Source organism: Condylura cristata, unplaced genomic scaffold (genome assembly GCF_000260355.1).
Source record: "Condylura cristata isolate star-nosed mole 26May11 unplaced genomic scaffold, ConCri1.0 scaffold00012, whole genome shotgun sequence".
NCBI classification, from domain to species: Eukaryota; Metazoa; Chordata; class Mammalia; order Eulipotyphla; family Talpidae; genus Condylura; species Condylura cristata.
The window spans coordinates 19,836,729-19,863,472 of NW_004567113.1; the positions used below are offsets into that span (position 1 = coordinate 19,836,729).

At 37.2% G+C, this 26,744-nt stretch overlaps 1 protein-coding gene across 1 annotated transcript in view; it reads right to left on the reverse strand.

The window, feature by feature from the left end:
* LOC101628384 (alpha-fetoprotein-like) overlaps positions 1 to 26,090 on the reverse strand; it is a 35,645-nt gene extending 9,555 nt beyond the window's left edge. Inside the window, 12 exon segments of the mRNA XM_012724013.1 lie at positions 3,594 to 3,820; positions 5,903 to 6,041; positions 7,873 to 7,970; positions 8,562 to 8,694; positions 10,612 to 10,826; positions 16,907 to 17,036; positions 18,385 to 18,482; positions 20,498 to 20,630; positions 22,304 to 22,515; positions 24,611 to 24,752; positions 24,897 to 24,929; positions 25,984 to 26,090. Coding sequence (XP_012579467.1) covers positions 3,594 to 3,820; positions 5,903 to 6,041; positions 7,873 to 7,970; positions 8,562 to 8,694; positions 10,612 to 10,826; positions 16,907 to 17,036; positions 18,385 to 18,482; positions 20,498 to 20,630; positions 22,304 to 22,515; positions 24,611 to 24,752; positions 24,897 to 24,929; positions 25,984 to 26,090 — 1,667 coding nt within the window.
* Positions 26,091 to 26,744: the final 654 nt, after the last annotated feature.

Here is a 26,744-nt window from a genome sequence, read left to right on the forward strand (position 1 = left end):
CTGCTTATTTAAATGTAGGGGGAAGGGAGGGGAGGGAGCTTATTGTTTAGGGTGAATTAGTCTCCCTTTTGAGAAAGCAGAGGGTGGATAAGTGAGATTCAGAGCAAGGGTATTAAGGTGTCATGTTAACTCTCCTTGGCACCACAGGTCTAAAGGCTGTCATTTTTATAGCTGGGGACATTGCATTTGGGTCCTGGACCCTGTCCCCCAACAACAGATAAATCACAAGCTTGCAATCTGCTTGCAATGGATTTACTTCTGCTTGCTCCCTCCCTCCCTCCTCCCACACACCTGCCAATCAGATTGTTTTCATTAAAAAAAAAAAATCCCCAAATTTTTAATTTACCTTTTTAATTCCAAATTCTATGTTTAGTTCTCTACTTGTTTTCAATTTTTCAATTCTATGGTATCAATCTTTATTTACATAAATGTAACCACTCTTTTACTTAAAGCTCATTCTAGCCTTCGTATACTATCCTAAATGTTAACATTTCAAGTCACTATTTTTCTTCTTTATATTTTAAATTCCTCTAATTTGACTTCTAATTCTTTTTTAACTTGACCTTATTTCATGGCCTCAACTTCTACCTTCTCTTCACTGCTTGCTGGATTTTCCCTTTCCCCTCTGCCCTAACAGCCCCACCCCTAGCTTTTCACCTTCTTTTTGTGGATGTATGCCTTACTAGTCAGCCAGAACTATATAGACATAGAAGTCATGGGGACCTGCTACTAGCCCAAGAAAGTTAGAGACTATTTTCCCACCTCACCTTTGATCCACAGTATAGATCATCCCTGAATGTTCCAGAAACCCCTACACTAACTATGTCTAGACTGCCATTTAATTCATGCAGAGAACACAATAAATTCGCTGGACAGGAACGTTTCCTATTATTTCACACTTTCTATTATCTCACTCTTCTATGAAAACTTCCGTGTTTTAAACGTTATTACCAGTATTACCACCACCCACCACCCCTCAGGGCACACCAAGACCTAGATGTGGGTAATTACACATAGGCACACAGAGTCAGAAAAGTTGGCTGTAAATTCCAGGTCGATGACACAGCTGCCTCACTGCATCACCTATTGCAGCAGCCTCAGTTTCCCCATAATTAAAGTGGGATAATACTATTATCTACCTCATACTTTTGTGGCATGGATTTGGTGAGATGACATACCTAAAGTAGTACCTATCTTTGCACAGAGGACTTTCTCAAGAGCAAGCAAAGCCTGTTCTTTATAAATGAAATGAACTTCTTTCCCCTTACGGTCTCACAGCAAGCGTGGGCTAAAGAAAGAATAACTCGTGTTACAATGGTCTTTGGTTTGCTAGTGGAACGTTTAAAAGGATAGTTTGTGATCAGCTCCACCTTCAGGAATGAAGAAAGACGTTCAAAGCTCTGTAGCTTATGAACTGCAAGTCCTGTGACAGACCTGAACAGGTAACTTCTTGCTGCTGAGTGTAAGAATGTGTTCGTTCTCAAGACAACAAAAACTGCCTTGACTTGCAGGATGATATTGTCGGACTAATCATATTTAGACCCTACAAGAGCAAGTCTTAGCATAAATAAAGTAATTAGAAATAAGCTTTCACTTCAAATGATCAATAGGGATCAGACTGCTTTCTCTGAGGTCAGGGTTGGCAGCATATGAGCAGGGTAGGGAGTGAGTCAGGAGAGGGGGCATAATAAAGGAACCGCCTCATTCTCAGGAGGTAAGAGCTTTCAATGCCTTCTGCTGGCTCAAGCATTTCATTTGGTTTTTCTTGGGAACAGTCTCATGCTATTTGCTCAACTTTTCCTGGCTTCTCTTGCAGCACATCCAGCAGCAGAGGAACTCATTCCAGGGGAGAATGTCAGGGGATGCCTTGGCTCTAAGTCAGGGGTGGAGTAGTTGGTATTGGGGAGGAAGATGCTGGATGCCATTAAAAAAGGCATTTCTTTGCTGCAGCCATAACTAGTCTCTTTTCAAAAACCAGAATAATAAGTGTTCTGTCCAAACCACCTGTGTGGGTAGGATAAAAGATCTGGGGAAAATGCCAACCACTTGTGAGATCTTAATCATCGTAGACTACTCACAGTAACCAAGGGCAAAAACAGCTGCTGTGGGTTGTAAGTGCTATATGTGCTACTTCCAAGGTCAAGGCCATCGGCCTCAGCCACCTCCACCAAGTCAGAAGTCTAAGGCCCAGATCATGTCTCTTCATACTGATACTCTCCATCCCCCATTTAACCCATCTCTTGCTATTTTTGGTCCCCCTAACTAATCCCCCTATGTGATTTGAGCCTTTTTCACCAGAAAAATTCCCTCTATCCACAACCCTATTTTTGCTCTAAATGAAAACATGAGGTTCCCAGAGGACACAGCTTCCCTGAAGCCCACTGAAGATAAGGCTTCTTGCTTCAACACCATTCCCTCCCCCACCTAGTTCCCTTTTACTGTTTCCACCATAACTCTCCATCCTCTTTTTTTTTTTAAAGATTTATTTATTTATGCATATGAGTCTATCAAAATGAGGAGGTGTGACCAGACTTTCTGTGTGTGACAGCAATAAGTAGGGACAGGGGATGTCTGAGTATAGTGACACGTACCTCAGTGAGCTGTGACCAGAGGTGCTGGGGTGGTGAGAGGATTCACCAGAGACAGTAGGAAGCAGAACAAGCCGGTCGATGAAGTAAGCTGCTGAGGGGAGCAGAGGGCAGGTCAGGAGAGGTCTGCTGTGCCATGTGGGTGACCTCAGGGGCAGGCAGGGATCAAACGCATGCTGAAGTGGCTTTAGATTAATCTTAGTGCTGTGCTTTAACCCACTGCACCATCAGGGAGGGTCTCCATCCTCTTTTAAAGGCTCACTGAAGTACATATCACCATACTCAAACATCCCCTGTCCCTAGTTATTACTGTCACACGCAGAAAATCTGGTCACACCTCATTTTGATAGACCCAGTTAATGGTCTCACTTTCCACCATAAACATTCTGTGTTTCCAAACCTGGGCTTTTTGAGGCTTCCACACTCTGCCACCTCTCCCCTTACCTCTCCTTTCCACTTCTCTCCTCTCTTCACCTCCCCCATCATGGTCCTCTACTGCTAATAGAAATGTACAGTTTGGGCCCTCCCTGGTGGCCCAGCAGGTTAGGATGCAGCACTGCAAGCTAGCTGCAGCTGCTTTAGTGCAAGTTCGATCCCTGGTCCTGGAGGTGACCACATGGCGTGGCAGACCTCTCCTGTCTCACCCACTGCTCCCCTCAGCAGTGTACTTCGTCCATCTGCCTGTTCTGCTCCCCATTCTGTCTCTGCTGGTGAATCCTCTCACCACCCCTGCACCTCTTGCTTTTATCCCAGTTCTGTATGCATAAGTAAATAAATCTTTAAAAAAAATGCCCCCCCCAACATAGAACACAAACATACCGATCTGATGTTAGTCTCATTATTAATTTTCCAAGTAAGTTAGCCAGAAATACCCACCCCTGGGACCTTTAATACAACATTTAGGTTCTCCAGTTACTATACAATACTTATATTTGTGCCTAGTGTACAGTTCAGTACCCCTGCTCCCTTGTTCACAAGAAAAAACAAAGTAAAAAAAATCCTTACTTTTGCTTTTCCGTTTGGAATTCCTTCTGCTGCATGTTGCATAAGTCCTCTGTAAGACTTATTACTTGGTCACAGAATAAAGATGGAGAAACAGAAGTTCCATCAACTTGTAGCTCATCAAAGCACAGTGTCCTGAAAGCGTACGAGTCATCACAGCAGCGTCCCACACGCATGTTGATGGGCTGGGCCTCATGTCTTCTGCATAAAGCTCCAAGAATCAGCTTTGTCTTTCTCCAAAGAGAATTAAAATAAAAGCCATTCATTGTGTGGCCATTTGTTGGTAATCCATAGCTAATAAGATTATGTTGAAGTGGTTTTTTAATTTCTAGATTCTGCTACTACCACTTGTATCTCACTGTTGGGGTAAAGAAATAAAATGTGTAGTGCACAGCCTTGTCTTTGCTCTTCCATCATCCTCACTTGGCCCTCACCCACCTGCAGGTTTCTCTTCAGTTCAGTTCAGTTCAAAAAGTAGTGTGGGCCCTCCCTGGTGGCGCAAGGTGTTAGGACAAAGCACTGCAAGCTGGCCACAGTCACTTCAGTGCAAGTTCAATCCCCAGCCCTGGAGATGACCCACATGACGCGACAGACCTCTCCTGACCTGCCTGCTGCTCCCCTCAGCAGTGTCCTTCATCGATCTGCCTCTTCTGCTCCCCACTCTGTCTCTGGTGAATTATGTCACTGCCCCTGCACCTGGGCTTGTACCCCAGTTCTTTATACATAAATAAGTAAATAAATAAATAAATCTTTAAAATAAATAAATAAAGACTAGTGTTCACTTTAGGCAGTTTTCTTAGCAGCATCCATTTCAAACCATCCACTTCAAATCAAGTCTTAAGTTTAAGGTTTGACCAAAAGCCTAAAATCAAAACTACTGCTTCTATAACTCAGATGTAAGAATGATGACTGGCATTCTTACTTAAGTAGCTTCACTCCAGGTTGTTTCTATTTTTTATAACAGGACATCTGTAATTTGGCACATGGTAGATGTACGGAAGAGTTGTTAATTGAAGATAAAAATAAGCAAATAATGAAAAAAATCCTTGGAGGTTACCTTAGTTATCTCTGTCATTTTCAGGCCCTCCCTTTCCAAAATTGTCACCTTGGTTCCAAAGTGATATCTGATATTTCTCTTAATAATCTGTGCACACTTGTCCTCTATGTGACCATAAGTGACCTGTCATGTATGTGGGTGGGAATGAAATAATTTAAGCCAGTAGGCATCAACATCTAGTGTGTACAGTATAACTAAAGAATAGAAGTTTATTATAAAGCAAATGGAGGGCAGGGCTAAACAATAAGTCCCTTAATTTGCAATCAAGGGCCCTCCCTGGCCATGCACCAGTGAAAGTGCAGCACTGTGAAGTGAGTTGCAGCCTCTTTAGTGTGAGCTTGATCCATAGCCAGGGAGGTGACCCACATGGTGCGGCAGACCTCTCCTGACCTGCCCTCTGCTCCCTTCAGCAGTATACTTCATCGATCTGCCTGTCCTGCTCCCCACTGTGTCTCTGGGGAATCCTCTCACCGCCCCTGCTCCTCTAGCCTATAGTCCAGATCTATACACATAAATAAATAAATCTTTTAAAAATTTGCAATCAAATATATATATATATCAATTAAGTATAAAAAAGCTACTCTGTCAATTAGATAGGATAGAAAAAGTTGTCAGCTAACAAGAACTCATGAGAATTGAGACCTAGAAATTTTATAGACAGAGTCCTGCATTGCAAAGAAACAATAATTTACCATGTGTCACTATAGTCTGGAAGAAATACCCCCTAAAACCACCCTTGCTCTTCCTCTTACTCAATTTGCACAAATCCCTAGATTTGAATTCAACTTTCTAAATATTTTGTTTCAGGAAAAAGTATAATCTAGTTAACTGCCTCAATTAATCTTGCCATGGGGAAGACATAGCTCATTGTGACTAACATACTGATGATCTGTCTAATAAATTTAACACTGTGAACTTGATTAAAAATGAGTTCATTTAAAACCATCATTACCTCTTTATCTTTGTCATTTCTGAAAAATCACTTCTGTCGGTTTGAAAACCCACAAAATAGACCCTGATATATAATCTAGGAAAGGACTTGCTCAACCTTACATCCCCAATGTTAAGAAAGCAGTCTAACATCCCTGTTAAGTAAATATGATTGGAACGAGCTGACCTGAAAGAATGTCTCCGAGGGGCTGAATTACTAGGCCCTATTGACAGTTCATAGATGTTTCCACTGACATAAGACTGACTAAGATAAGTTGGAGATTACAAGTCCAACAGGCAAATATGGAGCCCTAGATGTGCTTACTGCATCCTCCATGCAGACAAACTGCTGTTCGTCACTCAGTGGGCAACACTTGGTAGCTGCAGCTGCCATATTCTTCGTGAGTATAACCAACTCTTCAGCCGGAAGCTGTGGGATCTTCTTAGTGTAAAGGATGATGAGACTGAAAAAAAAATAAACCCTCTTATTCCTGGCAATGGCTCTGTGCCCTAAATGAAGAATTTTACCATTTCCTCAGTATCTGATGTTGTCTCTGATTTAGGATGAACAAGGCAATAACTCTATTTTCCATTCTATTTTAATTTTAATTCTAATTGAATTCTGTTGTTTCCATCTCTGTTCCAGTAGCCCAATGACTTATTCAGTATATCTGGAGTTCTCTCCCCACCTCACACATTACTCCACTTTGATTTATCTTTTGTCTACCTAAAAGGATACTCTGAATATCCAAGCTAATCTGGATGGCTATAGAATCAGAGGAAACAGCTTCTGAAATGAGAGCATGCATGTGACATTAAAGCTTTTCTGGGTGTTTTACAATGTGTAAGTAGGGGAGCTATGGTAATAGTGATCAGCAAGCAGCTCCGGCTCTCAGTGGGCTCACACACTAGTGTGGGACGTGGACACTGGATGGTGTGAGGGTGCACTGAGGCTGTAAGTACAGATAGGATGGCATCTAAGCCCATCCAGGGAGGCCATTCTTAGAAGAAATTATATGAGACAATAACTAAAAATGAGCCACATTAAGGGTGAAAGTGAGAGGAATGTATTTGTGGAGTCATTGACTGTGATGGGGGGGATTGGAGATTAGAAGACAAGAAAGAAAGTTCAGCTGCAGTATCAGATTTCTATTGCTTTTATGATGATTGTTGCTGTGTAAAGAATGGCTTGGAAGTGGGCAAGAGGCAAAGTGAGAACATTTGAAGGTCATTTTAGTAATTCAGGTAAGAAATGGTGAGGCCAAACTAACAAAGAATGTTGAGAATTTAGAGAAGAGAGAGAAAGAGATTTAAGGAGAAAACGACAGAAGTAGACATGAGGCTTACAAAAAATCAGAAGCAATTATTGTATTACATAATGATGGAGCAGAGGAAGAATCTAAGTGTAATTTTCAACGAAACAGTCTAATGTAGTGATTCTCAAAGTGTGACGCCTGGATCAGCAGTAACTATTCCTGGGCACTCGTGAAAATGCAGATTCTCAGGCCCCACCCCAGATCTACTTAATCAGAAATTCTAGGACTATGTTTTAACAAGCCCTACAGCTAATTTAGAAGCATGCTAAAGTTTGAGAACCACAGATCTAATCCTTAAATTAGACACTTACAACTGAATACAACATAAGCAAGAATATTTCTGAATCCATTATCTAGGCATTTAAGTTAAGATCTATATTATGGGACACTACATCAAACTTTTCCTCAATACTTTGCTTCTAAATTGACTCTTACAGTAAGATCTTAACGATCACTAAAATTTGACTTTTGTTTTGAAATGCAATGGTCTTACCATTGTCTACAGACAGGAATTTTATATGTTCCCTTTGGCAAATAACTAAAATTATCACTTCTCTCTACTCTCAGTGTGACAATACCAAATTTGCCATCTAGAACTGACCAGAAACTGACAAAGGACTGAGATTAGATCTCTTTTGCAATCCTATTCAAAACCACAGGAAAAGCCACTACTTAGTGCTCGATGTGAGGGAGAAAGCCTCAAAGAAATAGCAGGAGGGCAGGGAGTACTTGATTAGCTCTCTAACTTCTGGTTATTGGTTAGAACCTGGAACTGTTCTGATAAGCAACAGATAAACACCCAAATTTATGTAGACAGCTATCTTTTTGAGACAAAGATACCCAGTCGATTTAGTACGTTTTTTCTCTTGGTTTCTGATATTTTAAAGTTGGATGAAGACTCTCAGCAAACCTCAGCATCAGGATTAAAAAAAAAAAATCACTAACAAGCATAAATCTGGACAATAAGTTAGAAGCATACCTGTCATGGAAGTTACTATCCCCTAATTTCTTATGTAAATCGCAGTGACTTTTTATACGCTCATGGCTTTCATGAACCACTCTTTGGAACAACTCTTTCTGAAAAATAAGTGTCTATCAGTGTTTAGCATTGCAACAATATATCTTGAAGTAAGATTGCAAAAACCTCTTCTATAACAATTTAATGTAGCTGTTTTCCTAAATCCAGGGTTTTATTTATTTAGTATGTTTGTAAATCTTGAAAAGCATGTTTTGCTAAAACAGCAGTGGCCATGTACTTTGTGGAGATAAAGAGTGGGACCAGAAGATGCATGCTCAGTTTCCCCTGATAATTAACGCATTTGTGAGTTTGAATGGCATGCTTTACAAGCACAAGGCAAATCATTCATCAAACAAAAAATAGATCTGTAAAAGTAGCCTGCACTTTTATGCTACTGTTACTATGTTAAGCATACCCTCACTTAAAAAAAGGAAATTGTACAAGAAAGTTTTCATGAAACATAGATCTTCAAGACAGTTACTTGCCCAGTGACATCTTTGGCTTCAATGAAATTTACACTTCTTGTATGATGCTTGCAGTTAACAAGACCATACATAATCATCTACAACAGTATGGCACTAATAACATATTGGCATTTCCCTGTGTTTTTAATCACTTATGAATAACAATTTTAAAACATAAGAACTTACCCCATGGCTGTAGCCTCCCAGAGGATTTTCTAATTTACAGCATTTTCCTAATAAATTTTGATATATTGTATCCACTCTTAAAATCACTGGAACTGCCAACTCAGGATGCCTTCATGAATATTCATAAAGAAACCTGTAATTGTATGAAACACATTAGAAAGTACATAGTAAAATTCAGAGGTCGTGAATTTTCTTTCAAAAGATGATTGTGACTTTGAAATGCAGTCAATATTTTAACTGGCCTTAAAGAATTTGGAAACAGTAAGAGGCTGATGGACAGGTTTTACTGTCCATATTTTGAGATAAGGAAAGCAATTCAGGGCCTTCTCTAGTGGTGCAATGGGTTAGAGCACAGCACTATGAAGTGATCCGCAGCCACTGCAGCATGAGTTGGATTCCCAGGCCAGGGAGGTGACCCACACAGCGTGGCAGACTTCTCCTGTCTTACCTGCTCCTCCCCTCAGCAGTGTACTTCATAGATCTGCCTGTTCTGCTCCCCACTCTGCCTCTGGTGAATCCTCTCACTCCCCCCGCATTTCTGGCCTGTATCCCAGTTCTATATGCATAAATGGATAAAAAAAAAAGGAAACAATTCAACAAAATGACAGGATTTTGAAAAGTCACATAGTAGAGAGTGGCAGATCTAAAACTTAGAAAGCATCCTGAATAGCTGATAGTTTTTGATTTAGAAATTAATTTCAATTATCTAGGTAGTAATATGTTTTTCTCAATGGTCTTTGAGTCTAGATTTTATAAATACTATATTTTTAAAGAAAGTGTTGGATAATATTAAGTCACCATCTTCCCCTGTTTTCCACATAAACTTTCAAGCATGAGTAGTATATTAATACTCTATTCTGAGGAACATAGGAAGGAGAAATTGGAGCTCAAGAATATTTTCAAAGGAAAAATTGAAATACCCTAAATCTTAGGGTATTTAGAATTTAATTGTGTTCTGTAAATGTATAATAAACAAGAGCTCAATTTTCTTCAAACTGTAAATATTTCACTGATTTTCATATTAGGCAAGAATGATGAATTGTACAGACAGGATATTAGAGACAGAGGAAAACATTGAGCAGAGGATTCCTAAATTTTTGGTGGTTTATTTTATTATTAAAAAATCACTTTTATGTATTTCATTGACATAAATAAAAATAAGGGCTGAGATTCTTGAGAGACCTGAAATGGATTTGCATGGGCAAACTAAGTGACTTGACAGATATTTCAAAGCAAATACATGACAAAGCTACCTTAGGACTCAGGCCTCCCAACTCACAGTCAAAGTGATTTCCACTAGGAAGTGGTTCCTAGCAATTTTTCAGTACCAAAGTAAAGTAGTTTCATCTAATATTTACTTTTATAAGCCAATGTCAAATGTAATTTTAGAAACATTAATCATTGTACAAAAAGCTTTGAAGAAAACTCAAAATCTTATGCCTTTCAAAATTTAGTTCCTCCAAATAGTGCTTCACAAAGTGACTCTAAAATATTTAAATCGTGTTACAGTATCACATTAATATTATGTATTAACATCCATTTACCTTATGTACATATTCATTTGCCCTGCTGAGTTGACACCAGAGATGCTTATTCTCTCTCAACTCTTTAAATGTCACACCATGGCTTTGTGAATAGGCATTAAATAAATCAGAATAGAAATCTAGTCAAGTCTGCCAACCCCAACCTCTTCCTTAGACATGATTTAGACAAATCCCTCAGAAAAAAATTGCAGACACTTGATTCCTACAGTGTTTCTTAATATTCCCACATTTGTTGTCAACATTGAAAAATCAAAAGATTGCCAGTCCTAAAAAATGCATGCGACCCCACCACCCAAATCTGGCATTCCTTTGTGGCAGGCAACAAGGGGCTGCTTTGTAGAGTTGCCTACTTTGGACTCCATGAAGCATCTCTTGGCCACAGTTCGCATTTAGTCATTCATTTACATTATTGACTAGTCTTTGTCATCATTTAAGTTTGCAACCTCTTTCAAAGAATCCATAATATAATGGCCCATCATTAAGGTTTTAACAGAAAGCTCTATTACTCTTGGAGGAAGTGGTGTGGCCTCTCGGTGAATTGTTCGCATACAAATTGGTCTTCTGTAAATCTGCTGAGTGGCAGAGATGAAAGTTCAAACTTGTCATCATTTTTTGAATTAATAATGCATTCCCCTTGGAACGGCACTGGTAGTTCACAGCATAGAGCGATCTTGCTAGATAGACTAGCCTGTTTAGAACAGGTATAGTTCATAAGTTGGCTCTATAAAACAAAAAAGTAAGCAATTATTTTTGATGATTCACTCTGAACTTGTTTATTTTTATTGTTATTGTTATTAGTAGAAAACCAGAAACAAAGTTAGCATTTTATATTGCTTTACCTTTGAACAACTAAAAGACCAAAAAAAAAAAACCTCTTTTTTAGTGACTCATTCTATATAGGAAAGCTGTTCTCTTTGACCTTATTCAAGCATCACAAGCTTAATATCTCTTGAACAACTTAAGGGAAGGCAGATTGTAATGATGTTCTCATGTTTAACTCAATAAAATACAAATGAAAGGCTTTATTTTCTTGGTATTGTTATTTTTAGGATCCCAGATTATGAAACATTTTATCTTTGTCATTTACAATATACATTATCATTATATTATTATAACATTACTATTATAATAGTCTATTTACTTATATACACATATACACAATAATTTATGTATGCGTATGAAGAAGTTAGTCTCTGCACTTAAGGAACACATAATCTAGGAGTGTGTTTGAGGCAAGAGTGGATGCCAAAGATGCTTATTTTCTCTCAACTCTTTAAATGTCACACCATGGCCATAGACAATGTTCAGACAAAGAAGACAATGAACCTAGACTGATATGGTACACCGGACAGATGGTAGCACAGTTTATTGAGATTGATATTCAGGAGAAAAGAACAGGTTTAATGAGAATGACTGAAAAAGGAAAGTCAAATGTTGGAGTGTAGAGATATGATGATTCATGGCATCTTAAGCACCTACATAGAGATTTCCTCTAATCAATAATAAGTATAGATTAAAAACTGAGGAAAGGAGAAACGGACTGAAGGTTTAGATCCGAGAATGAGAAAGTGCTAAATATCTACCTATGGGACAAGTTGAAACTCATCAGGGACAGTGTGTGCATCAGTTAAGCAACTAACACACTCTCAGTGGCTTAATAGAATCAAGTTCACTTCTTTCTCAAAAAGATTGAAAAGAAGTATATGCTGCGAGACAGTAGTTCAGTAGCCAGGTTGACAGATGTCTTGTCATCTTCAAACTGTCATTTTAAACATTGCCCTAAGATTATAGATGTTTTGGACAGATTTTTGTGAGTCAAGTTTAGAAATGACATAAATCCTTTCTAACCACAATTTAGTCAGGTGGCCCCACCCAACTGCAGACAGATGAGAGTTGTAGTTCATAGCCTGACAGCTATTCTAGACAATGGGAGAATGGCAGGAGTCATTAGCTGAATGACTAACTGTCTCTGATTGTACATGTAAAATAAGAGATGAAAAGGTCAAGAACAGATGTATTGGGAATACCAATTTTTTTTTCCTTGATTTTTTTTAATTTTTTTTTATTACAAAGTTTATTTTTACATCATTTTGCAAATTTTTTTTTCCATCTCGATTGTAATCCCCGCGGGTTTCCCATCACCAAATCACCCCTGTGCCACCACCATAGTCCCGTGCATTTCCCTCCCTTCCCCTCCCCCCATTTTTGATCCATTCCCCACTCCACCCCCACAGAATGTCTCTGGTATATGGTTGTTCATTATTTTTGTTATTTTCTCGCCTGGTCCATTATACTCCTTCTATGAGTGAAACCATCCGGGGGAATACCAATTTTTAACGTTAGTAGAAGGGCGAAGAAAATTGATGGAAGAATTTATCAGAAAAATGGCATTCCAAGTTGATGAAAATTTTCTCCTACTATCTCCTGTCTGCTAGACAGCAACTTTGCAAGTCGTCATTGGAAAATTAAATGAGCGCCATGGGTGACTGTTATAACTCTAAAGTCAGAGTTTAGGAATTTATATCCTAAGGCGACTCCTTCATAGTTTTATGACCTCAGATGAGCTATTTTTGCCTCTTTTTGTAAAAATTTCCTTACCTGTAAAACTTCTTAAGGTTGCTAGAATTAAATGAGTGAATATCTGTTTAAAAAAAAAAAGTACCAGACACTGAGCAAGTATCAAAAAAGTTCTTGTTGAATAAAAGAAATGCTTAGAAATAGAGATTGGCAACATAGAACGCATTTTTTAAAAGCTTGTACTAAAAATAAAATAAAAAATAAAAAGTTAATACTACAGCAATTATTATATAGTCTTAGAATATTGACCTTATAGTACAGTGAAGTCAAGAAAAGAGTTAGAACCTTACCATATAAAATTGAATTATGCTGACTGGGTGATATAATAGACAATTTAGTTTAATTTATATTAAAAATTATGCCTTGTAAGCACATATTATGATATAATGAGCACTGATAAAAATACATAAGTTCTAGAAAACAAAACTCATTGTATACAGCCTATAACATGTTTCTGAAAACATTAAGAGAAATATTCTAATTAAAACACAATTAAATCAACATAAATAATAAATAGTGGGATATACTATTAAAAATGAGAGCTCAAATGATTTATTTTAATAAAGCTATATGAGTATAAACAAACTTGTAATTAAAACCTGATGTAATTAATAAAATTAAAAGCAGAAACTCAGGTGAAATTGATAAATAAATCCAAGAACTTTGTCTTCGAGAAGAGCAGTTTTTTTAAAGCCGATTAATTAAAGGAGAGTATACAAATACATGGGGAAAAGGAGATACAATTATGTAATTGATGATTTTAATTATCAGACAACAACATTATCATGCAGAGCTCTATATCCTAAGTGAGAAAATGCTGACGAAAGAGACTTTTAAAGTGAAAATGTACATTGTAAAATAAGTACAGTTGATTCTCATTATTCACGACAGTTATAAACACTGAACTCTATAAATCCTGACTCATTGACCCAGGGGAAAATTTAGGGTTAGGCTCCTGCAAGCCTCTGGCCATGTTTTCATCAACAGATAAAAACATAATCCTATTTTAGGGACCTCCCTGGTGGCGCAGCGGGTTAAAGCACTGCACTGAGAATCCAAAGCTGCTTCCACATGAGTTCGATTCCCGCCTCCCCTGGAGGTGACCACATGGTGTGGCAGACCTCTCCTGACCCGCCCGCTGCTCCCCTCAGCAGTGTACCTCGTCGATCTGCCTGTTCTGCTCCCCACTCTGCCTCTGGTGAAGCCTCTCACCGCCCCTGATCCTCTGGCCTGTACCCCAGTTCTGCATGTACAAATAAACAAATCTTTAAAAAAAAAAAAAAACATAATCCTATTTTATCTCTGTTTCTGTTGAAAGACACCTTTGCTAATACATACTAATACATACTGTTGATTTATTTACATTGACTCACCTTAAGCCACCAGTCATATAACTCATATATGAACTACATTTATCTAACACACGTTATTTTTTGCCCCTAGACACCTCATGGCCTTCTTGCATTTAGGTCAAGTGTCTCAAATTTTTCACTGCTCAGTGCATGCACACGTATACCAGTGACTAGCAATGTGCTGTAAGTGTTGACTTGTGCCTACAAATAAAATTTGGCAAGTATAGAATTCATGAATAAAGAGGATCACCTGAAAAGTGCTAAAAATAAGTCTAAAGCAAAAGAAATGGAAAGACACCAGACTCTATCTTCATCCCTGCTTCAGTTTTACGGACAAGTTCTTTCAAACCTTCACCAAACAGATCAGTCTCATTATTACTTCAGTTATTTCAAAAATTCAAAAGAAAAAACATCTCACTCATTTTGTTAGCAAATGCTGGTCTCAGTTTAACTCAGGCAATAAATGGAAACAGAGTTAGAAGGAAAGGAAAGTGGTTTTATTTGTCGACAAATGAGGAGAGCAGCAGACTCTCCTCCTGCTCTTTAGCAGGCTACAAGGCTATTCATACAAAGCTAGAAGAGAGGGGGAAGTGGACTGCAAAGGGCAGGGGGCAGGAGTCGGCATGGAGAAGGACATGGGTGGGCGCCAGCTCGCTTTTTCACATCTACTGTTTGACTCCCCTTTCCCTGGACACAAGAATGTAAACCTGTCAAACAAGGGAAGAGATGTTGCAAACAACAGAGAAAGACAAACTTGGAAACGGTTATCTGAGAGACAAACTTGCTGATAGTCATCTGAGAGACCAGACGAGCCATAAAGAAGACATATTTGTCATAAGAGGGGGAAAGACAAACTTGTTAATGTTTACCTGAGAGACCAGTCATTTGTAACTGTAACAATTTTTTAAAATTTAATATGACAGAATAGCAAGGCCTGATACAGTTAGTATATTTCAAAAAAGAAAGTTTGAGATAAATCTTACATCTAAACATAGATGGAAAAGTTTTAATTATATATCAATATATACCTAATGAAATTTACTTGAACAATTTCAGCTTAAGAAATCTTTATATATAATTCACCACTGAGTAAGTAGTGACAACAAATAAATGAACGATCTTAAAAAAAGGTAATAGAAAACTTACCAAGGCTCAGGACCCATCCTAATTAAAACAAAACAAATTCTAAAATATTGTAGAATAAGAGATTTCTTTATACAAAAGCACTATCTTTGTGAAGCAATTAACTCTAAACCTGGTCAGTCTAGTCTGGACCAAGAAACAAAAAAGCCAGACCTATCTATCCTTACTTTGCATTGTTTGTAAATACTAGCCAATTCAATTAACTAACTAACAATAGATTGTTCTGGCATTCACATCATAAAAGTATAATAGCAGTTGTTTTCCTATAACCAGTTTAGCATAGGTAAATAGGTATTAAGTATGTGCCAAGGAATTTTAGAGCTTTTGTTTTGTTTTCCCTAAGATGCATTCTGTGGAACCCAAAGTTCCTTTGACTTTAGCCAAATGCACCTATCTTCATGCAAATAAATTCTGATACCGTGTTCTAAAGAACCTACCCCCTTCTAAGTACTGAAGATCAAGATCATAGTCCTTCAGCTAAGAGGTTTGCTACACAAAGAGTAATTCCAGGAACAAACTTCTATTTTCTATATTTGCAATAGAATTGATAGTGACAGCTTTGACTTTCTGGGGGTAGGGTTGAGGGGAAGCACTTACCCAGGAGAGTAGATATCAAAGAAGAGCTGTGATCTGATCCCAACTCTGTCCCAGCAAAGTAAAACTTAGAATTTAAGGAATGCTATTGAAGTGTTTCTGGTCTATGACTTACTCTCTTGTTATTGTTATCCACATCAGATGTGTGATAATACGAAAATGGTTACAAGTGGGACTGCTTACCCACAGGAGATGTGGATCTGTCCATAAAATCATTGTATTAGTTCTTTGTTTCTGCAATTTTTTTGATCATGATGAACATTATTCAAACAGGCAAAATGAATGGAAATATGACTTTTAACTCATGATTTGCTCAAACCTTATCAGGTTTTGACCATTACTATTTTCTCCTTCTTTAGGCTTTTGAAGACGACAGTAAATGTGAGGGAAGTGATTCTGTGCTGTTCATGCCCCTACAGCAGTTGACCATTCAATGTCTTATATTGTTTCCCGTTTCCTCCAGGTTAAGATGGCAGTGGAGGTGTCTTTTGCAATGCTAACGTACTTGAGATTCAAAGATGAAACAAACTAGTTTGGAAGTAAACTAGAGGTCAGCTCTATAATTGAATAATAAAAGAAAAAGTGAAGTGAGACAGGCTAAGCAGGGAATGAACTCATATAATTACAGCTGGAGGAAAGGAAGGAAATTTTGTTACAGGAGCTGTGAAGAGAGAGCGTAACAGGATGGTCCCTAGGAAAAAGGGAAGTTCCAGGTTCCCTGCTCCAGGCTTATGGCAGCTTTCAGGCCTTGCTTGGGGCCAATCCCTTTTGGGTTGACTTTTGCCCACGAGGGGATGGGTAACTTCAGGTGTTTGATTTGGAAGTTATATTCTTTGTGTTCCGTATTGTATATTCACTGTATTAAAGTCCCTTTTCATTAAAGTTTTATATGTTTTGCTTGTTGCAGCAGATGGCAGAACCCACTTAGAGCAGGCAGGTTTGGGGGGCTTTAGGGGTGCCCCTCTCCCCCTGTCCTGGAACAGATTTGCTGTCCTGTAACAAGAGGAGACACCTTCCACCGCTATTACTGAGAAACAATAATGCTTTTGATTCGTTATACACTACTGTCACCTTATTTAAGAGCTACTTGCATTTTACAGGCTGAAGTAAATTCTGAGAACATGGAGGTGCTTACCCTGCCAAGCACACATACTACTGTGTTTCCTTCACAGCAAGCCTGATGTAGATTTTTAACATCTATGGTGAGCTTGGCAATTTCAGAAAAGGCAGCTTTTGGTTGTTTTTTGGTCAGTAGAATCAACTCCCTGAGAAGAAAAATAAGCAGTTTTAGAAAGTGTCTGATTCACTTCTTACTAAAATGAGTTCTATATTTATTGAGCTATCAAAGGGCAATACATTTGCAAAAGTAGGGTAAAGAATTTATTACAAATTTTTTTTTGTATATCTTCAATGATAGCACCCAGAACAAAGAATCAAATCCAATTGAACATGATTTAATTCATAATCATGTAAAATAGTCATTTAAATTATCACTTAAAGAATTTGAGTTGCTTAGCAGATAATGAAATGTAAGGCTGATGAGTCTTGAAAATTAATCTGACCTGACTTTGTTAAGTAAAGATTTTTATTGGAAAGTCAAAATGATATTGGCCTCGGTTTCCCTCAGTCAATAAAAGGAAGCAGAGTTTGAGGAAAAGGAAAGTGGTTTAATTTGTCTTCAAGTGATCTGGGGAGCAGTCTCATGTCTGAAAGTTCACCGTCCTCCCTTTGATAGAGTATCTATTCAGAGGGGGGGAAAGGGGAGAGTGGAAAGGGTCTGCAAAGATGAGGGGAGTAAGATCGGCAAGTTGTTTTGACGCAGGCATACAGATTTTGAGTGGCACAGCTTGTTGTCAACAACTGCAGTTTAATTTCCTTTGCCTTAGATTGCAAGAAGACAAACCTGTTGAACAGGAAGGAAAATTGAAGGAGATAGAGGGAAGATAAACTTATTAATGCTTATCTGACGGGCAGAATGAGCAGCTAGTCCTTTGTAACTGTGTCAAAAATAAGAGAAGCGAGTCCCCTTTACCTTTAATGACAACTAAGAAAATCCCTGTAATTCCTCTGGAAATAGAAAGAATGTGCCTACTTAAGAGAAATGAGCTTTCAGGGAGCTCAGCATTCTAGGTTGGAGGAGAAGACTGAATATACAGAAGACTCATGTCTTTCAGGGTGGGCCAGGAAAGAGACACACTCGGAAATAGCAAAGTGTCTTCCAGTCCATCTTTCATCACCACTCAAAAGAAAATACTTCTCACCTTTTTGGTTCTACATACATACATATATTTCAAGAGAAACTAATCCCTATTTTCTCCAGCCTCTACCATGCAGAACAATTCATTTTCTGCATCTGAATGTACAGGAACTGTTGTGTAGCAAGGAAATGACTAAGGGATTTGAGTGATGGAAGAAACTGAGTCAGAGATAATGGGTGAAGATGGGGATTGTGCAATTTCATGCAGAGACCTATGTTCTATGAAGAAGCAAATAGAAGAAACCAGACTTGCATGGAAAGACATTATTAAACAAGTTAAGTGATTTTTTCTCAAAGAGATTTAATCAAAAGTTGTGATCCAACAGCAAAAAAGTCCAGAATTACAGTTAACTTACACTGCTTTAGCTAATTTGTGGTTGAATTTAACACCGATTTCACATAAATGGTGATGTCTTAAAGATATTTCCTTAATGTAGTTTCCCAGGGGTTTTAGCTGTAATTAGAAAAATAACTCATCAATGATATATGGTAATAACAGAAAAGTTAGTCTCATCATTATCAGGAAAAAAGTAAAAAAAAAAAAAAGTGTATCTCCTCAAAGCTAGAAAGTCGTTATCATCTTATTTAAAAGACATCAAATGCAAAAGTATCATTAATCATCTTTTCAATAAAATAGCATCTCAATTCCCAGACATCATTTGGAATGTAAATAAGAATTAGAAAGTGAGCACATGAAAGTCTAGAGAGCCACTGAAGTAAATTTCAGTAATGTCTTACAGTTGTATTTTGTTTTTATTCAAGTTGCTCAATGTCATGTTGGTCATGTTTCCTACTTACCTCAAAGAGAAGTTCTGGTTTTGCAATATACACATAGGAAGTACCTCCCTCCCACAGGTTCATAGTCAATAACACAGAATTCTACTTTTGAAATTCTATTCAGAATAAAGTTGTCTAAATAGGTCATTTTAAAAACCATACAAATCTTGTGATTGCACAATTTAGATACAAACTGTCTCAACAGTAAGGTGATAGTTAAGTAAAAACATCACATTGTTTTATTATTCTAGTAAAAAGCTAGTATGTTTAAATCTCTAATTAAGACTAAGTACTAATCATGGGGTATCATTTAATAAAGTTAAAAACTAATACCCCCACCCCTCCTTGCCCAGCAGGAAGGTTTGAGAGACTTGAATACAGAAAGGGAAAGGTTGCTATAGGAACCAAGGCATAGGACTGTGGAAACTATGAGCTGGCTATTAGCTGGCCACTGATAACCAACTGTTATTTATTTGCTATCTGCAAATCACAGCAGAACATTCCTTACAACCTATGTAGTATAGCTCGTTTCTAAAGACAGACCTGGGCTACCTAGACCACTGCTGACCTGATTCCATGACTATCTCCATGGTGGTCTTAGACTAACTATGCCTGTGATAACATCTGCTTTGCTGACACAAATATCTCTTGACTCATGGTCACAGTGTCTCCTTCCCAGTCCCTTGTTAAGCTTTGTCCCCTACTCTAGTCCCACCCTCCAGACTTTACTCTCCTACCATTGTCTCATGATCAGCTTTTCTAGCCTATATGATTTCAAGAATTGGCACAAGAACTTCTGCCCAAGTAGCAGTCTTGCCTTGCAAACTGGCTCCATGACTTTTTGATCCTCACTGAGTTCCCGCCACAAGGCAGCAATGCAGTTTCTGTTGCAACATAGGACAATCACTTTGACCAGTAATGTGTGTGGAAGCAGAGCCAGAACACATTCCGTGTCAAAGGTCAACACTCAAGGCCAGACATCCCAGCAAATTACTGGTCCAAACGGACCTCCAGTCATGAAAAGTACATGAAAACAAGTTATAGAAGGGACCCCCAAATCCTTTGCTCAAAGACTGCTCTCTTTTAGTCTGGCCCCAGGCTCCCTTGCAGGGTATTTAAATAAATCTTCCTCTTCTCTTCTCCACTCTTTCAAAGTGGTGAGAATGTATGATGTTTCAACCAAAAGAATGTGGAGGAAGTAACTCCTGAGAATATGTCATGAAAGGCTATACAACTTTTGCTATATCCATTTTGAAGCCTTTGGCCTTAATGTAAGAATTCTGGTTGCCCTGAGACCACACTATAAGGACGCCCCAACTAGCCAAGGTTGACAGACCACGTGGAAATGTCATCGTCACTGCCTATAAAAAGGAAGATGTAGAACTCCTCAGCCCCTGGGATTCTCAAGAAAGATAACAAAATGTTTGTCATGCTTTGAGTTACTAAGTTTTGGGTGTTTTGTTATGCAGTGAAATTAAATAAAATATAAAAATTTATTATGAAGTAGTAACTTTGGTCATGCTTCTCCAAGTTTAACGACTATATCAATTGCTTGAGTATCTGGTTAAATGAAGCCTTATTTATAGTAGGTCTGGGGAAAAGCTTCAGATTCTGCATTTATTTCATGCCACCAGGGGGCACACATTTGGCATCATAAGGCCCTCAATAACAGTTGGTATACAAATATTTTACCTTTGTCTGGAAACATTCTGTCTTATTTTCTTCTTGGCAGCATGACTGAATAGCTGTTTCATAGCAATCAGACATGGTCAGAATAGTGGGCCCATATAAAAAGGGATGCTTTCTGGAAGTTTCATAAATATACCTGTAATTTGACAAATATAATGCTGTATAATTTTTAATTCAAAAGTAAGTGCTGATACCATTCCTTCAAAACTTAAAATTCATTTAGTTATGGTGAGGAAAGGTGAGGTAGCACTATACTTAAATGTATCAAATGTTCACTGCATTAACCAGATATCAGTAGACACTTTTATAACTGATGTGTATTGTAAACCTGTGGTGACATTATCTTTTGGTGAAAAGTAAGAAATCTTTTCTTGGTGGGTGACTGAGGTGGTGGCCATTTGGGATGGTTATCAAATATTTCCAGTTCTCCCTTTTTGAGGCAACTGGTGGGATTGTCCATTCCCCTCTTCTATGAAGTGCAATGACAATGTTATTTGTTGTGATTAGTGATAGTTGAGTAGAAAGGATTTGTTCTATTTGTTAGTGCCAAATAGTTTTAGAAGAAATGCATTATTTGCCATCATTTCCTGCCTTTGATACAATATGGAGGCAGGTGTTGAGATGGGTCTTTGTCAGTCTGTTAGTGACTGTGATAAACAGACATTTTATCAATATATCAATATATTGGACAGATTCCTGAGTGAAAAATTAACCTTTGTTACATGAAGCTGCTGAAAATTAGAAGTAATTTACCAACACATTGTAATGTAGCTTATCCTGGGGTTGCTACTTTTGTTGTTTAAAAACCTACAAAAGGAAAAATCATCCACAAGAGAAATGTAGGTCAACTACTTGCCACTGAAACTCACACATTAGCAACTGCACTAAACTTAGAAAAGTATGTCTGCTACTTGTTCACTCTCACCCTGGGGTTCCAAAATTTGTCCTTGGAAGTTCATTCAAAAGATATGTATCAGCCCAGTTTGTCAAGCCCAACTTGTAGAGACAAAACAACACAACTGATATTTCAACATGTGCTGCTTCCCAATACAAGGCAACATTCTTGGTAAGTATAAAATTTCACTAAAGCCACTCAGTATCTCCTATCTCTATTAGGTAATATGCTCAATTAAGAACTTGGTTTTTTGTGCTACAGTTTTCCTTACAAGATATTCAAGAGGATTCAATCCTTTTTAAATCTCCAAAGGAACAGTTTAAGTATACAGACAAGTTTTCGAATGAACAGAACAATTCTAGAAATGAAATGTCCCAATTGCAAGATAACATAGGGTCATAGTTGGCTAGAGGTTGAGTACTGGTCAGAATATGATAAAATCCTAGGATGATAAAAACTATCACTGATTTTATTTTAGCTAATCCAAAGCTATACTTATGTTTTTGTGTTATCTATATACTAGAATTTTTTATAAGACCGAACAGCTGATATTTCCTCTCCCTTTGATAGAAGTTACTATTTCCTTGGTTGAGACTTAAATTAAGTTTTTTTACTTATAATTGTGAGGCAACTAGTTATAAAATCACTTTTCCTCCGAATATTTGTAATTGTATGAACACAAGTTAGATTTCTTCACAAAGTAACTCCTTAATACTGTCTTCATTGTAAATATCAAGAAACTAAATTGACTGCCCACATATTGATTACAATTTATCATTTCTGAATGTTCAATTCAAAAATTAACTCTATAGTTCTCATATAGACTGGATGACACTATACTAAATAGGTTACCAAGCTATTTAAAATTGAGAAAAATGTTTCTCCCAAGACAAGAGCAAGGTGAAATAACTTACCTCTTCTTTATTGACATTTGGCTTTCTCTGTCCATTGCACAGATGTTCTCAGGACTTGGAATTTGGACTGTATCACTATATTCCGTATCATCTTTTTTGTGTAACAGGAAGCACTTATGTCTTGCTGTGCTGCTTATATTGCAACAGTCAGAAAAAATCTGTTTGTCAGCCATTCCTTGATTATTACAAATATGATCTAGGAAGGAAGTCATCTGGAGAAGGAAATAATGGAGAAGCATGTGTGGTTTGCATTCTTCCCCATGGTTGATTAAGGAAATATTTCAAAGAAAAGGTAAATGAGAACACAATGTACTTTTTCATCCAAAGTCCTAGAACATGGCTCTTTTTAACAAACAAAAAAAACCTTTTAGGTGTTTTAAAAGTTTATTTATTTATGCATATAAGAACTGGGGTGTAGGCCAGAGGTGTGGAGGTTAGGTGTAAGAAGACTCACCAGAGACAGATTGGGGAGCAGAACAGGCAGTTCTCCTGAAATACACTACTGAGGGGAGCAGTGGGCAAGACAGAAGAGGTCTACTGTGCCATGTGGGTCAGTTCCCTGGCTGGCCAGGGATTGAATTCACGCTACAGTGGCTAGGATAGCTTGATAGTGCCATCTTTCACACCACAACCACCAGCGAGGCCCTTTTTTAGGTTTTTCAATATACATTCCGGTATGCTGAACTTTGACCAAATAGAACTTATCTTTTCTCCTTTCCTATGTAAATGCTTCATTTTCATATACTTGAGAGGTAGTAAAATAAACACAAAATGGGCAGGGCCTAAGGAATTCAAGATATTATTTTTAGAAATGGAATCCTTTGTGTTCAGAGTTGAGCATGCCACCCTCTGATAGGCCTACTTACTCTGTGTTTAGTAACTGTGATTCTGAAGCTGTAATATTTTTCAAAATGGCAAAATCCTATTAAAGGCACCCTGGAATTTTTATGGCCATTTTGAGTAACATTTCAGTTTGACCAGATTGCTCATTTAAGAAGTGCTGTGGAGAACAGGATATCCAATGGGGAACAAATAAATGGCATGTTTACTTTAAATGGTATGCAGACACTTCCAAAATACTTTGAGATTCCAAAACACTATCCCTGGGAGATTTATTGAAAAAGTCTAAAGAAAATTAAAAAGACAAAGGGTATCTGAAATAACATCTAGTCCTTCCCTTTTACTCCCTTCTAAGAGTCAATCATCAAAGCTGCAGCCCAGGGAGCCCATTGTAATCAGCTGGGAACACTGGCAAGAAGCCTGGCCTCATTGCCCTAATTTGAAGGTATTTAATGAGAACTATTCACACCGAGAAAAAGATGGCAGTTTACTTCTCTTGATGCCTAATTGGTTTTAGTTTGGTTTCTATGGCAAGTTTATTTGAAGACTTGAACTCTGGAGCAATGTGCATTTTGTGTCAAATGTCCAAATTGAAATGTAATAATTCAGTCCGTTTTCAAATATTTTTGGAGAATAGTAAATGGGTGGGGTACTGTAAGCCTCAAATGACATTTGAGATTTGGAGAATGAAGGCAGAAAAAGGTCATCTTTTGGACTGGAATTAAAAAGGAATCACCAGAAAATAAGTGAAAGTAACAACTGGCAGGAGTACTTTATTTAAAATGTGTTTGCAGTAAGACTGGTTATATTTTATATTTCCACTAGTAAAAGATAAGTAGATTTTAGTCTCAAGAATATTGGGGAAAATCTATAAATAAAGAAAAAAATTCTTATTTGTATTTTAAATTGCTACACATGAGGATTATTAGTTAAAAAATGTAGATTATAATAACATACTAGAGTTTATTCAAGAATTGCCTAATTACAATATAGACATACTTTACAAGAGGTAGTGGAAATTCCTAAGATTTTCTACTCACAGGTAAGAAAGAGCTTATAAGAACATTTACTTTTTTCTCATATTCTCTCAATACATGAATGATATTTAAATTTCTTTTAAATTTAGTTTCTTAGTTTCCCAGGGATATTTATTGAAGGATATCAGACAATAGAGTTCTAGTGACAAGCAGAGCAGCTAACTTATAAAACAAGTGCATTGGTATTTGAAGATATAATTCATTCTCTTGAGTGTTTGCAAATATTGTGATCTCCCAGGAATAAACTAATAAACTCTATAAGCCTACAAAAATTATATTTTGAGTGTGACATATGTACATATTATTGCCTTAAAATTTCCCACCTAGTTATTTAAACATCCCCCCTCAAAATTTCATCTTTGGGTTATAAGTTAGTTGGTTAGCTGGGGTTTTTTAAGACAGAAAGAATGGCAGAACATGATTCACCTACCAATTGGAGAAGACATCCTGTAGATGACTCGTGAGACTTGATGTTTTTGCACTTCTCTGCAAGATTTACCAGTTCTTTAACTATGGTTTGTACTTCATCATAAGTCAATTCCTGAAGAAACTGAGCAACCATAATGCTAGTGCTTAAACATAACACCATGTGAAGTGAATAGATTCAAACCCTTTTCTTCCATCATTCTTTCTGATATCACTCCCACCTCCACCTATCACAAAAAAGTTAATATGATTTCAAATTTCAGACGAAAGAATATTGACAATAAACTCACATGTCTCTTAAATTCTCCTCTACATAATTTTGGCTTTTCATGTGCTGCATGGCTAGAAAAAAGAGAGCGAGAGAGATTTTATTTGTGCAAGAAGAAATTTTCCAAATTGAAATGTCTTTACAATTCAGAAATCTATATTTATTCAGTCATAAATTTTTTATCTATTTTATTCAGCTTGTTAGTTAAACTAAATCACCAGAGTATATCTTTACTTATATTTACCTATAATCTATAGTGATATTTCCACTAAAATATATTGTGTAGTTGAAGTCTATCATTGGCCTACAAGTAAGTTACATGTACTTGTGTTGATATTTCTAAACTAATTTAACTTGGTTATTTGATTCTTTACATTAGGAGTTTACAAGCTCACCCACGAAATATTAGAAAAATTAAAATTTAGCATTGGAAGTAAAAGCTTAAACATTAACATTTTACTAGGAAAAACATTATCTTGGAAACCTCTCCATCCTTATTTTCAACACATATACATACATGTGTGCTCTACTGAAGAGAATGTTTCCTTCTACTAATAGCTTCAAAGGAGCTTAGCAGCTCACTATAAAGAAACCACTATTATCCATTACTTTAACATAAGGAAAGATTTTGGAGGTAGTTAATCTCAGTTCAGCTTCCATCTCTGAAATTTAATTTGACTTCTGATACTTAACATGAACTTGAGCTTCTGTTTCTCATGTCATACTAAGAAAATAAGTTCCACTACTTTGGATAGTTGTTAGGATTAAATGAAAGTAAATCCATGAAATACAGAATATAATGCCCGGAGCATAAAAGAACATAAATAGTGCAACTCCTAATATTATTTCTGCTACTATGAACACTCTTCTTCTATCTAAAATAACTTAATTTCAAATACAAGTTTGAAATGGCCAATCTCACTCTGAGTGGAAGTAAATCGAAACTGAGATCTTCCACGTGTTGCCCCAGCATGTCTACTCTCTTCCTGTATCTATTCTGCAATTTTCAAGCCCTCCTTTGACCATGAAAAGATATGCTTTTTCAAGTACCAAGTGAGACACATGCCTTACGTGATACATGAAGTATAAAGGTTGTAAACAGAACCTACCCTGGCACATGCAATGTATAGGTTGCATCTAGCAAGCTTTTGTGAAGAGTTTGACATTCAGTATAGCTCAAGAAAATGAGAATAAGTAGGCATCTACGAGTCTTCATTATTTCAGCTGAATCTTTCAAGTGCTCTGTCATTTGAGATAGTTGAAAAATCCTTTTATATTCTTTTTAAGAAATTACTATTAATAATTAACCTTTCTCTGGTGAATATTTTTCCCAGGTCACTATGACTCTGATAAAATTTAAAAATTCTTGACAATGAGGAGATATTGTTAGTGTTTGCATTCATTAATGAATATTGGATTTTAAAATGAGTCCTGACAATCTTTTATTTTTTTTGTCAAGTTACATGATGTAGGCCTTGTAATAATTAATAAACATCTTTTGTAAGTATCTCATTTCCTGAAAATGCCTATTGACATGTACAAAGTTCTAACTGGCAGAGAAGATTAACATGTGCCGCCCTGGTTTCAAGTTAAAGGTTAAGCCCAATACCAATGTTAGGCATTTTTTTAAGACCAGAGAAAGGCAGGGAGGGAATACAAGTCATTGTTTACTATGGGTCTAATTCTTTATATGACTATATTTAGATTGCAAAAAAAAAAAATTATTTACTTATGCATACTTATGCTAAGAACTGGGGTACAGGCCAGAGGCATGGGGTCTGGGGATGAGAGGATTCACCAGAGACAGAGCAGGGAATAGAACAGGCAGACTGACTGAAGTAAACTGCTGAGAGAAGCAGCTGGTGAGACA